General features: G+C 36.2%; 1 protein-coding gene across 1 annotated transcript; it reads right to left on the reverse strand.

Annotated features, from left to right (window-relative positions):
- Positions 1-8,606: 8,606 nt before the first annotated feature.
- On the reverse strand, positions 8,607-9,221 carry LOC309821566 (large ribosomal subunit protein eL15-like; the record flags this gene model as incomplete). The annotated part of the gene is made up of 1 exon (XM_082652967.1): positions 8,607-9,221. The coding sequence occupies one exon, from the start codon at positions 9,219-9,221 to the stop codon at positions 8,607-8,609; it is 615 nt and encodes a 204-aa protein (XP_082509093.1).
- Between the last annotated feature and the right edge of the window lie 6,952 nt (positions 9,222-16,173).

Here is a 16,173-nt window from a genome sequence, read left to right on the forward strand (position 1 = left end):
TAAAGTTCCTGTGTTAGAAAATTCAGTAATTCATATACTATGTTTATTATTGATTTATAATTAGTTGAAAAGCTAAATATAAATTCAAACATTTTAAAATGTGTTCTGTCAGAGGAATTTTTTTTTTTTTTTTTTTTGCGGTACGCGGGTCTCTCACTGTTGTGGCCTCTCCCGTTGTGGAGCACAGGCTCCAGACGCGCAGGCTCAGCGACCATGGCTCACGGGCCCATCCGCTCCGCGGCATGTGGGATCTTCCCGGACTGGGGCACGAACATGTGTCCCCTGCATCGGCAGGCGGACTCTCAACCACTGCGCCACCAGGGAAGCCCAAGGGAATTTTTTAGAACTATTTTTCTTTTATATTCCCAGATATCGAAGTGTTTACAAATACGTAGTTTCTAATTAACTAACCAAAATGACATTTATGGGTGAAACTAAAGAAAATCGTTGCTAAAAGAAAAAAGTCTTAGTAAACATTTAGTTCAAAGCCTTCCTTGTCTTACCTAATTATTCACAGATTTCAACGCACTGAAGATCTTTCTTAATTTCATTATTACTTCCTAAAGTTCATGTAATGCAGACATTACAAATATTCTACATGTAAAAACATAGATTAATCAAAAACTGTTTCAAAAGGCTTCTTCACAATTATTTGAAATTATTAATATAAAGAATTTTTCTTGAGAAACCCTTCATTCCTTTACCTATATCATTTCAACTAGTTGTAAAGATATCAAAAAAGATAGCTTCATATCCTTTTGATTGCAATCAATGGAGAAAATAAGATTTAGGTTTTAAAACCCTCTTTTATGAGCTACATAAAGCACTCCTTCTGGGCATATGTCACAAAATAAGTTGTCAGCCAACTTACAGTCACCATAAATTCACACTATCCATTTCCTATGAATTATATTTTTATAAGTGGCATTCATGCCATATGCACGTTGAATTTTCTGTATACAAACCAAATTATTTTATTCACAAGCCAACGAGTGAAGATCATTCCAAACCATAATTTCATACATAAACAGGTTTGCTACAATCCAGAAGTTAATCACACTCTAATGAATTCATTAGGTAACCAACATATTTGTGATAAAACTCCAATCTGTTAGGCACATAAAATTGTCTGGAATTGGATTTTGTTGTTGTTAGAACCATATGGTAATTTTTTTTTTTTTTCCCAAAAGCACATTTGGAAGACCACTTACTGTGAATTTTCATTTGATAATTTGATTTAAAAAAAAATTATTTCCAAATATTTGACTGTCCATTCCAAACAATTACAATTAAAGAATACCTGAACAAAATTAAGTTGTTGTCAAATGTTGTTAGTAGTAAATACATTAGAAACATATAAGAACAGTTTGCAAATAATATTTACTAGGAACAATTTATACATAGAGTATTTTACTAATCACTGAGAGGATATGTAAATGTAAAAAATAATTACCTCCAAAAATTCCATTTAGGTGCTTTCACCAAGGTAGAGAGATGAGAAACTGAAGATAAAGTTAAGTGGAAAAATGACAAAGCCACACGTAATTAAGTAATCAAATGCATAATAAAGAAAATAAATCCTATAGGATCATTATGGTGACTGATGGATTTTGATAAAGGATGTTACAGAAAGTGATAATTTAGATTGTCTTTGAGAAAATGTATTGCTTTATTATAGATAATGGAAGAAGAAAGAGTCCCCAAACCTGGAGAACATATTCTTTTTTGTTAGGAGTAAGGACTAAGAGATGAGAAGAAAGGTTAGGCTACAGAACTAGGTTTGGCTTGGGAAAAGCAGTTATTGTTGTCTTCTTAGAGTCAGGTCTGATTTTGGAAAACTTTAGAAGTGGGCTAAAAGTGTCAGGTATTAAATAATAGATAAAATTGAAATATCAAAAGTTTAAAAATAGAAAGCAAACTTTTTGTTTTTAATTTTAAGAATCTTGTAGCAGTGTATATATGCATTAGGCAACCATGGGAAGACTCTAATTTAAGACAGTAAAAGTTCTAAAACAGAAGAAAACTGGTATTTTAAAAAGAAATATTTAAGGCTACATATAGGTTACATATAGTTCATTGTTAAATTAAAATAAATATGAACAAATAGATATAAAAATAGAAATACACAAGGGTGACGTATTGGATACAATATTTGAAGAAAAAGGTGGGTAACAGTCACCCAACTGAGTGATTAAAATTGTTTGAAAATACTGGAGTTATATTGTTTAGTAGAAAAAACCCATTATGGATGGTATAAGATAGGGGTGACTTAGGGAAGAGGAGGGTAATGAGTTCAGTTACAGAGCTATTCCAGTTTCAGGAGCTGGAGAGAGTTTATTTACCTGACCACTAAAAGGCCACAAGAGCTGTAATTTTAATGAGGCATAATGAGTATTCTCACTAGTGATAAGCATAACAACCCTGTGCATGACCTCCACCTTCTTTTGATATGAATGGACTCACTTCATTAGTTCTTTTGAGATACTGAGGATACTATTCATGTATGTATTTATATATTAAATTATCACCCCCAAAAGATTTAATGAGTTGCATTATTAAACGTACAAATGTATAAATCAAAGTAGATACAGATAGAAAAATGAAGGGTAGTAAAACAAATTATACTGGTAAAGGGGCTAACATAAACTATGTACACTTTTAAAGTGTACATACCACTTTAAAATTTTAAAAAATATTTTAGGGCTTCCCTGGTGGCGCAGTGGTTGAGAGTCCGTCTGCCGATGCAGGGGACATGGGTTCGTGCCCCGGTCCGGGAAGATCCCACATGCCGCGGAGCGGCTGTGCCCGTGAGCCATGGCCGCTGAGCCTCCGCGTCCGGAGCCTGTTGCTCTGCAACGGGAGAGGCCACAACAGTGAGAGGCCTGTGTACCGCAAAAAAAAAAAAAAAAAAAAAAAAAAAAAAAAAAAAAAAATTTAAAATTCAAGTATAGTTGATTTACAATGTTTCAGGTGTACAGCTAAGTGATTCATTTGTCTTGTGATAACCTATAATGGAAAATAACCTGAAAAAGAATATATATATTGAATATAGTTCCCTGTGCCATACAGTAAGTCCTTGTTGTTTATATATTTTCTATACAGTAGTGTGTATCAGTTAATCCCAAATTCCTAATTTATCCTATTTGTTTCAGTATTTCTATTGATTCAGATCCAACAGGAAAACAGAAACCACACCAGGTATTTCAACAAAAGATATTTAATATAGAGAATTTGTTATAAAGCAGTTGGAAGGTTGTCTGAGCAAAAAAGAGCACAGAAATAACCCAGAGATAATAACTGCAAAAAAGCAGGACTGGGAGAACAAAAGGAAGAGGTTAGATTGTCAGATCAAGAATCCCTGAGCAAAGGCACCGATGATCTAGAACTTACACAAAATGTAATTTGTGTGTGAATGGTCCTACTAAGGAAGAATGATGAGACTCTTTCCAAAAGTGTCAAAAGAAGCTGAAGAGAAACACCTGCAGCTGTTGGAAGAAACAGCTACCGCTGGGCAATACTATCAGGGATAGCAAGCAAAGAGTTGGAAGTACATCCTTCTCCTCATTCCAACTTCTATTACCTTCTATTTGGAGTTGAGAGAAAATTGTCAAATAACCAGTACATTCTTTCGGCTACTCATCTTTGGAGTACATCATCCTATAAATATGTTATGACAAATACAAACAATATGCTTCCACCTAACAAAATGTAATTCTCCTTGGTACAAATTGTCTCTCTCACCCTCTCCCCAGAAAGAGTAGATGTAAATTCCCAAGGATCATGATTTTCATCTCTTGGTCCCAGTCACAGTATCTGTATTCTTCCTCTTCTTGTTTAGTCACAATCCCACCTGAATATCATACAACCTAAAGGCTCAATGTAAAATTAACTAACAATCCTTATATAAATTTGTAAGGGAAAATGCAGGAAGGAAAGAAAAAGTATTGGAGTTGAGAAACTAGATAAAATAATTGGTACAACATTATTTTTGGATAAATGCTGATTTGAAATATAGCCTTAAAAGATCATGACTGAAACACTGAATGACTGACTGAAGGTGAGTAAGAAAGTTATATACCAAAAGTAAGGACTTGTGTTCTATTTTTGATAATAATTTCTAATTTAATTTTCAATTTGATGAGAAGTTTTCACTGCTGTAAAATAAAGACAAAATTTACTATCTGAATTCCCATGCTGGTAATATGTTTCTTACCAATTCATATTTTCCATTGCAGAAACTTGCAGGAGATATGTGTAATCTTCCACCATGACATGATATGTTTTTGATGAATAGTACTTTGTTTTTGTATATTAGAATAAAGTTTTTAGAAGTTCCCTAAAAGATATACTTTTTTTCCACTCACCATTTAATTTACTATGAAGATGTTTCCAAATTCCCTGTTATTTTTATTTAACATTCTACATAAATGAGCCATTTGTCATAGTCTCTAATAATATATTTAGGAAGTATTCATATACACTCAAGAGCATGAATATAATAATGATAAAACAGAAAACTAAAGATCAAAATATATAGACTAAAATCATGATAATTTCTCTGTTTTAATTTTATGGACTTCTGACTAACATAATGATATAAGAAATTATTAATAACCACTTTTATTTGCTTATTTAATCTATTACTAGTGAGTTATGCTGCACAGTAATATAAATATCCCACTTTTATTTTCCTTTTAGCTTTTATTCTCTCTGGGAGATAAATAGCAAAAAAAAAAAAAATTCTTTCACCCTTTTGAACTCAGTTTAATTTCAAACCATACATACAACCATGAACTCTTCAATCCTAAGAAGTGATGATCACAGAGGGAGCTCATCCTTTCATCCCAGAGTTGAAGAATATTTTGCTTTGTGCAATTCTTCTGGATACATTGTGACAGATCTTCAATTTCCATTTATTTTCTAATCAAAAAGAGTCATCTCCTTGGCACTGGTACTGGTCTGAGTAGCTCAGGAGGAAGAAACATAATCAGCAGAAGCAAAGTGTATGATATTTAAAATATCCTCTCTACCTTGTTTTGAAAAATTAAAATGAAGTTAATGTATTTATCTATTAGCAGATTCAAGGCCATGTATATAAAAAAAAGTTCAGGGTTTCCCTGGTGGCGCAGTGGTTGGGAGTCCGCCTGCCGATGCAGGGGACACTGGTTCGCGCTCCGGTCTGGGAAGATCCCACATGCCGCGGAGCCGGTGGGCCCGTGGGCCATGGCCGCTGAGCCTGCGCGTCGGAGCCTGTGCTCCACAATGGGAGAGGCCACAACAGTGAGAGGCCCGCGTACCACACACATAAAAAAAAGTTCAGTGGCTAGCCATGTGGATGTTTGGGTGTTTTGACACTTTTCAGTTGCTGCTAGCAACATTCGTGAGCAAGACTGGTAGGTCACTGTCGTAGACTGGATGTAAAGGGAAAAGGAGAAGAAACAGAAAGTGAGAAGAAGAAATAAAATGTGGATAGAAGGTAAAAAGAAGAAATAGAGAAGTAAAGAAAAATGTTCATCTAGTGTAAAGTAACTTATTCTAAATTCAAGGTGTCAGATATAGTTCATGTTTGTGATTGTCCCATATCTCTGAATATTTTATCTTTTTTTTTCTTTTTCATATTGTAAGACTTCAATGTGGAAGGATATTGGTGTTGGAAACCACTTTTATCCATGCTTATCTTCCCATTTTCATCTTTTCTAGCGATGACAATACCATTTATTGTTCTGTTCCTAGCTACAAAGCAAATTATAGGAATTTTTTCATATAATCTTCATGACACTATGTAATATAATAGTTACCATTATAACCTACATTTTAGGTAATGGAGGGCTAATGAAGTTAAGTCACTAAACCAACATCGGATCTGTCTTTAGCCCCTAGTGTCCCTGTGAATTAGAAAATGTGTCCTCTCTAAGCAGTCACAGGTCTTTCCATGGCCTATGGGTTAGTAACTAGAGCTTTGGTTGGTTTTCATCATGACTTGTTCCCTCAACCAGAGACCATGGTATAATGGACACCTTGCACAACTCTGTGTGGTTTCCCTGCCAAGTTTACATAACCTATTGTTGGTAGAACTGAGATTCAATTACTCCAAAGCATGTGTTTGTTGATAGTACACTCTTCAGACTCTCAGCTACACTCTTTAGACTCTCAACTAACACTTGTCAGTACTTCAGACCTCAGGTGAGTTGTCGCTCCTTCCTCCAGATTCCTTCTCTAAGTGCCCCCCTCTGAATTGGGAACCACTCCCATGAGCTTCCATCACATCTTATAGATATTTCTGACATGAAGTTATTACAGTGACTGTGACTGTGAACTTGTATATATTCCTCAGTGATCTATAAGCATTTCTATAGTAGGGACTATCTCAGAACCCAGCACCCAGAGACTGTCAGTTACTAACATTTCAATAAATATATGTTGCATGAATAAAGGGAGTTCCATTACTCATGGAAATCTGGTAAATGTATGTCAGGAGCTCTCAGAGCCAGAATCTGAATCTGAAACCTGAATCTGAAAGTGTTGAATAATATGAAAAAATAAAGGACATACCAAAGGACAATGGCTTCTACCAGTCTATCCAGTTGAATGTACATTGGGGAACTGACATAGGAGCTTGAGTGGCCTAGGAACCAGTATTGGAAGCATTAAGCTCTCTCATCTTTTTCACTGTCAGCATCTTTAGATCGTTCTCTCATGCTCTGTTTCAACTTGTTTGCATTCTAAGTTTCTTTGAAATAAGGTGATATGTTATCACATAAATGAGGCCAAAATACATACTGACTTCGGTATATAAAAACCTTAGTCTGAAAACAACTCAAAATACCCTCTGGCCCACATCTATTTAGCTCTTTGGTATGACATTTAAAAGAAAGATAAGAAAATGGAGTGTCAATTTTTTTAAGTTACTGCTCAGTTGACATTTCTAAATAGCACAGGATTATAACAATATTAGCTATAACCTGACTAATCATCTTACATTTGACCTCAGTTTGTGAGCATATTAGTAATAACATATGATCAAATCCTATTATTTTATCAGAGTTTTAAAATACCACTCAATAATATCTCCATGAGAAATTAAATGTTCTATACCAATGTTTACATATGCTATGAAAAAAGTATAAATGATTTGGCCTGTCGTTTCAAAAGTCAACCAATTACACGTTAAGTGGCTAAAATGCATGGAAATATGAGCCAGGAGTTATTTTGTTTGGAATATTTAAATATGTTTGATTCTTTGTCTATGTGTGCATTAGCCAAAAAGTTTATAAAGTCCATCAAAATTTCCAATATCTCCTTGGTATTTTACTCTCAGAAATATTTATAATTTAGTGGTGTGCTTCCCATATAATTAGAAAGACATCTAAAGTCTGGGTGGAATTACACAGAATTAGAGCTATCACCAACCCAGAAAAAATTGTGTTATATTCCAGTTTTTAAGTCTTTACCTTTTTTTTTTTTCCGGAAACCAACTGAACTTGTATTGACACCAACTACACGACTCTTCTTAGTAGCCTTATGGGAATGGATAAAGTGGCTTGACCCAAGATAACACTGATTAGGCTTAGCAATGTTACTTTTAAATAAAACCAACCCAATTTTCCCCAAGGTGGCTTAGATTTCATAATGGGTCACAAACTAATACTAAAAATAAAACATTTAAAAATTTGATCCAAGCCCCTTCTATCCTCCCACACTTGAAAGGGACCTTATGAACAGCAATTTCCCAATCCTAGCATCACTAGCTTATAAACCTTAGGGTTAAAAACTCCCTCCTCATTTACCCAATGTTCAATTTCCATCACTTTCAATATACACTAGTGTAAATACCATGACTATTTTGCATGAAGTTAAGTATTCTACAGATCAGAGTCACGGGATTGAACCAGGAGCTCCCACCTTTTATGGGAACTTCAGTGGTATCATCGAGGTCAAGGCAATTTAATTTAGGTTAACCAGGATTTGTTTCAATTTGTAAGAGAAACATCTTGCAACAGGTTTATTTAATTCTCTTAAAAAATGGTGGCATTCCTTTACTTTCTGCCTTTTGGCAGCAGCAGTTACATATATGGAGTAGCAAATTAAGTCTAAAAACGTGGGCCCTAGTCAACTTTATTTTTTGGCATTATGATCATGATAAAGGATCACGACATCCTTCACATTTCCAAGGAAAACCCAATTTAAAGTTTGTCCTTGCCAAACTCCATAAAACAGCCACTTTAGAGTAAACCAGCAGAGCATTGCATCACCCCAATAAAGCTGTAGGTTTCATCCCATGCACCAACAAATCTACATGGCTAGTTTCTGAGCTCCTCTTTTACAGAATTTTACACCTATTGTTACCAGACAGCATTTTAAACACGGACATATCAACTGCCTAATAAAGCAAAAAACAAAGGCATTTTTCCCTTATTAGAAACAAGACACACCATCACTTAAAATCTTCAAACATTATTGGACTTTAACTTTCAGAATTTGACAATGCATTCAATGAAGCAATCTGCAGACAACTAGTTTTAACAGACAGATTAAAAAACACTTTTAAGCAGACGTGGATGTCCTAAACTGTTTATTAGGTAAGAATTTTACAAACATTACTTATATTAGCGGTAGCGGTGGACCTGGAGAGTATTGCACCTTCTCCAGGCCGCGCGGCGAGAACCACCGATCGTGTGGTGGAACTTGTGGCCCTTGCCGAGGCCGCGGCTCATCCTGCCTGCAGACGTCAGCCCCCGTATCTCCCTGTGCTTGTGGACTGGCTTGGTGATCCACTGGGTGTCAGGGTTTCTTCTGATAGCTTTATGGAAGGGATCAATGAGGATAACCTCAAAAAATTTGTATGTAGAATCTTCACCCACCCAGTAAGAATTCAGGATCCTCAGGGCCCCACAGTGGCGCCCCGCTCGCTCCTCGGCAACAGACTTAAGGCTCCGGCCAATCTTGAGCTGGTTGACGCCATGGTGGACGGGCTTGCCGTAGGTGGCGCCCTTCGGGACCGGGCGTTTGCGGCCACCGCGGCGCACGCGAACCCGATATATCACATAACCTTTCTTGGCCTTGTAGTCCAGCCTGCGCGCCTTGTCGGGCCGGGTGGGGCGCGGGGCCCGGTGCAGCGCCGAGAGCTGGCGGTACTGCCAGCAGCGCACCCTGAGCAGAAAGCGCATCACGTCCGACTGCTTCTTCCTCCACAGCTCCTGGATGTACTTGTAAGCGCCCATCCTGGCTCACCTGATGGCTGCCGCCAAACGGAAAGGCAAGTCTTTACCTTTTAACCGGCTTCTTCTCAACAATGTATGAGTAAACGGGTTTAATAGGTAGTCTGTTGTTGTTTTATTATACTTATGAGACTTAGGGAATAAACTGTGCACCTCTAGAATTACAAAAAAGTATGAATAATAATTGTTCAATAATTAGCAAAGATCAAACTAACAGCATAAAAAACGGTAGCAGACTATACAAATTTTATACAGCGCATACACTGTCCTAATGCTTACCACGTGCTAGGGACTGTTTGAGTGTTTTACACACTTTAAAATAATTTAATTAACATATTAACCCTAAAAAGTAAGTTCTATTATTATTCATATTTTACATATGGGAAAACTGAGCCACAAAAAGGGTAAGTAAATTGCCTAAGGTCACACAAAAAGTGGTAGTCTGAATTCACACTCAGATAGCCTGGCTGCAAAATCCATGTTCTTAAATTCTATGCTACCTGCCTAGCATTGAACAAAAACAAGATAATACAATTAGAAGAGGAATGTTCAAAAATAAAAGGAAAAAGATGATAATATGCATCTGAGCAATCACCTACGCTTTGAAACAAAAAGATAAACATTGATGAATATATGTGGTCAATTTCGTATGACTGAAGTCAATTCAAGGGCATGATGTCTCTGTAGGGGGCTGCAGTTTCAGACTAACCTGGAATGTAGATCAGGTTTACCGGGTGTATATTTACATGAGATACTGAGTTGCTTTCCGTGAAGAGAGAGGCAGCCTGCCTTAATATGGAGCAGTTAAGAGCACAGAGCTGGAGCCAGCATGCCTGGGTTTGAAGGTTGAATCTTTCTTTTATTAGTTGTGTTACCTTGAACAAGTTAACCTTTCTCTCCTGTGGTTTTCTCATCTGTGAAATGTGGCTAATAAGAGTACCTGATTCTTAGATTTGGAATAAGAATTAAATAGGTTAATGTTATAAAGTATTTAGGATAGTGTTTGGCACAAATTGTTTTATTAATGTTTTAAGTAAAGATGAATTTGGTGGGATTAAACTTGACTCCATAAGAGTGTTAGGCTTGGAGAGAAGAAATGCTATGTGGTTTTTAGTGCTATGTGGTTTGTCACTCGAATCCTTCACCAGCCCACCTCATGAACTTATGTGTAGTTACTAGGAAGAAGAAAGTAATCTGTAATTTAAATCTACAGCAGTGGTTTTACCAAAAATTTAGTAGAATTGGGGTGAGAGGTAAAAGTACCTTTACCAAAGTATTAAAGAAAAGATAAATAATCATTAGCTTCTGGCTTCAATGTACCAGATATGTGCCTAGTACACTGAGGTGTGGAACACCGTGGAAGGGCATACATGAACCTAGTTGAAGTGTTGGTGGTACTGAGAGAGAGATGGCAACACACCATTAGTAGCAGCAGCAGCAGTGGTGCCCAGAGGTGGACAGTGCAGCATGAAACAACAATGGCTCTTCCCTGCAACAGTGAGGGTGGTCAGAGGGTCAGGGCAAGTATTAAGGCTGTAGTGTAAGTACCACTTGGAAAAAGTTGGACTTCGCCGGCCTCTTGTAAGAAATTTAGTAGAGAAATCCCAAAACACTCGGGCACTAACTCTACTGTATATACTTAGGAAGATAATGAGTAAACACAAATTAAAAACAGCGTTCGTCCTTTTATGTAGCTTTCAGCTGCACAGGTATGTGGATATCTGGCTTTGTGATATTTTCACCTAAGATCATCATCACAGTACTCATTCCCATCAGGTTTGTGTAAACGTTAATCATATCCCTTTTTAAGTTTAGTATTAAAAATCATTTTCTTATTTTAGATACTGACATATTAAAGGCTTCATTTTGTAGTTCAGTTTATCTGATTTTGTAGAATCTATTTCAATGTATTCCTTAGCATTTAAGTAGGAAAACATTTGAAGAGAGTAGTGTTGCAAAAAAAAGTAAATGTCTTAAGAATATGAACTAGCCTTTTTAAGCACAAAGGGAAGAAATAAGGAAGTGAAAAAGGGCAAAATGGACGAAATGTGAGCCTCTTTCCAAAGACTTTAGAAGGTGAAAACAAATGGTTAACAAAAACTTCACAAAATAATCATTAAGTGTTATTTGAAAAGCTACTCTTTGATCCTTGGATCCTGTTCGTAAAAGCTACTACACTGTGATAAATATTCTTTATGTGTCTTTACGTGTAAACATTCTTTATGTGTCTGCTTGCTTAACACCTTTTCTCATATATTAAGATTGATAGTTTGATGACACTCATAGTCTCAACTAAAATGATAGTGGATCTTTTCTAGGTTGGAGAGAATTCCTTGTACCTGTTTGGCTGATATATTAGTATTCATTCATCATTTTAAATATGTTTTACTTTATTTTTTTTCCTGATGACGAGTGAATTTGAAAAGTAAAGAAAATTTAACAAAATAATGAAACAAAACAGAAACATTATCCAGGATTCCACAGGCAAAAATATTTTCTACTTTGACATTTCCCTCTAGCTTATAAGTTTTAAGATGACAAATAATAGTACAGGTCTCTCATTTAAAAACAAATAAAATATGATGAAGACAATTGGTATTCAGGAGCTATAATTCGAGACCCAGAGGCCAGCAGTGATAGCTGCATGTTTGAATCCTGGGTCATAAATGTAACAGAGATATGTATTAAGCAAACTGAAAATATTCAGCAACCAGAAGGCTGGCAGGTCGGGATGGTTGGGGGCTGGTGGTTCGAGAGCTATTCCTCCTGCTGGTTTATCATCTACACTTCAGTGATCTTTATGGAAATGACCAATAAGCCAGATTCGTACAAATAAGTCCACTGAGGTAGTTCTTAATACCCATTCTTATCAAATTGAATCACCATGGAACTAATCTTCTGCAAATTATTTCAGAGAGATGACATTTTATGTGCACATTAAAGCTTCCTGGAAAGGGTCCATCAATCTGGAGAGGGGCACAGATGATTCCTGTCAGGTTTCAACTTGGTATTTATTAAGCTAAGTCTGTGTATATCCTTTAATGCTGACTGAAACATGGCCATCCTTAACTGACTCAAGGTAGAGGTAGTAGGAGAAAACAAAGCAGCTAGGAGAGATGAGAAAATACAATTGTACTCTAAAAAAAGTTAGAATACATAAGTGTATTTAATAACAGTTTGTCAGCATTTTGACTTCAGATAAATGTGGAGATGACACTGATTCAACAGGGTTTTAAAAATGCAGCTGTCAGTACTGACTTTTGCTTTGTAACTATTTACTTCAATTAATTACACTTTCTAAATGCCAGTGGAAAAAAATAATTATTGCGTGAACACAGTAAGACATGACAGTAGAGAAGCAGAACCTCTCTAGGTATGTCTGAACATACAACAAACAATAAATTTATCTAACATAATTTTTTGAGATTTAAATAACACATCTTTGTGGCTATACTATGTGAAAAGTATTACCTTGGGCAGTGTAGGGAGACACATAGATATATAAGACATAGATATTTTATTCAGCACCAGAAGTTCAGAGGGGAGTATATAGTGGGGGTAATACTGGGTAGCAAGACCAGAGGTAGAGACACCATTTAGGATATTATTACACACAATCAGATCAATGTAATTTATTCAGTACAACTTTATAGATTATATCCTATACATGTTCTATCTCTTTTCCTTTCTGAATCTCCAAAACAATCCTGAGATGTGTTCATTATTACCATTAAACCTGCTATTCAGGAAGATACTGAGGTTCACAAAAGATGCATACTTCTAGCTATATGAAGTTTCACTTGGACTCAATGTGTTATAACTTCAGGGCCAAGGTTCTTATTAACATCCTACACTGTTTCCCGTGTAAAACTATGTGCCTAGAATACTTAAGAATTGTCCATTTTAAATAGTAAACATATTCAAAGGATCCCTTTTTGGGTGATGAGATGGAAAAATTTCCCACTTTATGTTATACTTCATATTATATAGTAAATGCATTAATTCTCTGAACTTAATGTTTATATTAACATACCCAGACTATCACTTTCGTGTATCTAATTTTCATCTCCACTTCTCTACTATTGCAGAATCACTAAGTTAACTAGGATCTCTGTATCATTAAATTCTAAGGATATTTCTCATGCCTTATTATATTCTAACTCTGAACCACACTGACTACATTCACCAACTTACCTTCTTTCTGCAATATTCGCTTTAAAAAAAAATGTATGTATTTTTCGCTGTGTTGGGTCTTAGTTGCGGCACATGGGATCTTCCATTGGGGCACAAGGGCTTAGTTGCCCTGCGGCATGTGGGATCGTAGTTCCCCGACCAGGGATCAAACCCACGTCCCCTGCACTGGAAGATGGATTCTTAACCACTGAACCACCAGGGAAGTCCATGCAATACTCTCTTATCCTGGTTTTCTTCCACCTCTTAGATCATGTCCATTCATCTCTTTTTTCCAGTTTGTCTCTTCTCAATGTCTGAGTTCCTCAAGTGAGTCCTACACCGTGTTCCCCTATACTTCCTCTCTTGGGAATCTAATCATTATTCACAGCTTTAATTATCAACTATATACAGATAACATCCAAATTTATTTATTTATTTTAATTTTTATTGGAGTATGGTTGTTTTACAATGTTGTGTTAGTCTCCACTGCACAAGAAAATGAATCTGCCATATACATATAGCTATCCCCTCCCTTTTGGACTTCCCTCCCATTTAGGTTACCACAGTGCATTAGGCAGAGTCCCCTGTGCTATACAGTATGTTCCCATCAGTTGTCCATTTTATATATAGTATCAATAATATATATGTGTCAATCCCAGTCTCCCAATTCCTCCCACCCCACCCCTTTCCCCCTTGGTATCCATATATTTGTTCTCTACATCCGTGTCTCTATTTCTGCTTTGCAAATAAGATCATCTATACCATTTTTCCAGATTCCACATACATGCTTTTCTTTTTCTGACTTACTTAACTTTGTATGACAGTCTCTAGGTCCATCCACATCTCTACAAATGACCGAATTTCATTCCTTTTTATGGCTGCGTAATATTCCATTGTATATATGTACCCACATCTTCTTTATCCATTCTTCTGTTGATGGACATTTAGGTTGCTTCCATGTCCTGGCTATTGTACATAATGCTTCTGTGAACACTGGGGTGCATGTGTTTCTTTGAATTATGGTTTTCTCTGGGTATATGCCCAGTAGAGGGATTGTTGGGTCACATGGTAGTTCTATTTTTAGTTTTTTAAAGAACCTCCATACTGTTCTCCATAGTGGCTGTATCAATTTACATTCCCACCAACAGTGTATGAAGGTTCCCTTTTCTCCACACCCTCTCCAGTATTTATAACTTCCAAATTTAAATCTCCATCAAGACCTCACCTCTTGACACCATACCTGTATATCTGCCTAACTCTCTGATAGTTCCACTTGGATATTTGAAAGATACCTCAAGTTCACTTCTTCCAAGATTAAACTCATCATCTTCCCCCATTACCTCCCAATCATTCTAGCTCGGAGTTTTCTATTTCAGAGATTAGCATCACCATCCAGTTAATCGTAAAAACTAGAAACCTAGAAGTCATCCCTCACCCCATCCCGTGTTTCTCTTATTCATTCCATCTCCAAATCTTCTCTTTTTACCCACTAAATATGTTTTAAATCTTTTTCTATTTCTCCATATCCATCATAACCACATAGCTCATACCTGGATGGCTGCAGGAGTTTTCTTACTTGTTCATAACTTTGACTTGCTCAACCACCTCCCTCCAATATGGCCTCTGGAATGTATCTTTCTCAGAAGAAAATATGATTGATTTGTTTATGTCACAACTCGAGTTCCTGATTAACGCCTTTGATGACTTTCTACTTGCTCTTATGACAGAAAACCAAAATCCTTAACACAGTGTGCAGGCCACTTCATGGTGAGCCTCTCACCCACCTTTCTCTCCTCGTCTCCACCACTGTCTCCAACTTCCATTTTGGTCACGATGGACTGCTTCACTTTCTCATATGCACCATGATGCTTCCTACTACAGAGCAGGGACACTTTCTTCCCTCATGGATTACTCTTCCTTTTCTTTGTCTTGTTCCTCCTAGTCATCCTTAAGATCTCAACTTATTTGTCAGTTCTTCAAGGAAGACATCACCAAGTTTTTTAGCCTTATGGTTTAACGAAACCATCTACTTTTCTATGGTTGTGCAATTTATGGTTGAATTTTTATGTTTGTTTAATATTAATTTCTCTATTTTCCTACTAGTATATCCATAAAAACAGATACCCTATTTGTTTAGTGTTTTGCTCACCATTATATCACTAAGGCCTAACATAGTTCCTATCCAATTATACGTATCCAACAGATTTTTTTTTTCCCAATGAATGAATAAATGAATGGAGAATACACACAGTCACATGTGAGAAATTGCAGGGTACTAACTTATGTACTGTATAGTCTCCATTTTACAAAAATTAACATATATGTTTGTACCAACTTGATTTAGGTTCTGATTTGGTAGTTTATGCCTAGAGTTAATTTTTGTACTCTATTTACTTACACAGGTAGACCCTTGTTCTAGATTCTCATATTTTTTCCTTTGACTAGTAATAGTTAATATCAACTGATGGTGAAAAACATGGATACTTTTCTTGTGTAAGAGTATTCAACTGCATTTGGTTTTTCACTTCAACCAGGTTATTTAGAAAATGGCGATGATTAAGGAAGTAGTTTCATAATAAAGAGGCTGACTTGTTTTATGAATTTGGATATGGTACACAAACATGTCTAGATTAATATTTCCATATTAATTTTTTTATAACTGCATAGGGACAAAATTAAGCTTCTCATGATATTTAACATAAATAATTATTTCAGAGCCCTTTATTAACTCAGGTTCTAAGAAAAGGAAGTTGAAATAAAGGATAAATGACAGCAGTTGAGC

The sequence above is a fragment of the Grampus griseus genome (genome assembly GCF_964374135.1).
Source record: "Grampus griseus genome assembly, chromosome: 4".
NCBI lineage: Eukaryota > Metazoa > Chordata > Mammalia > Artiodactyla > Delphinidae > Grampus > Grampus griseus.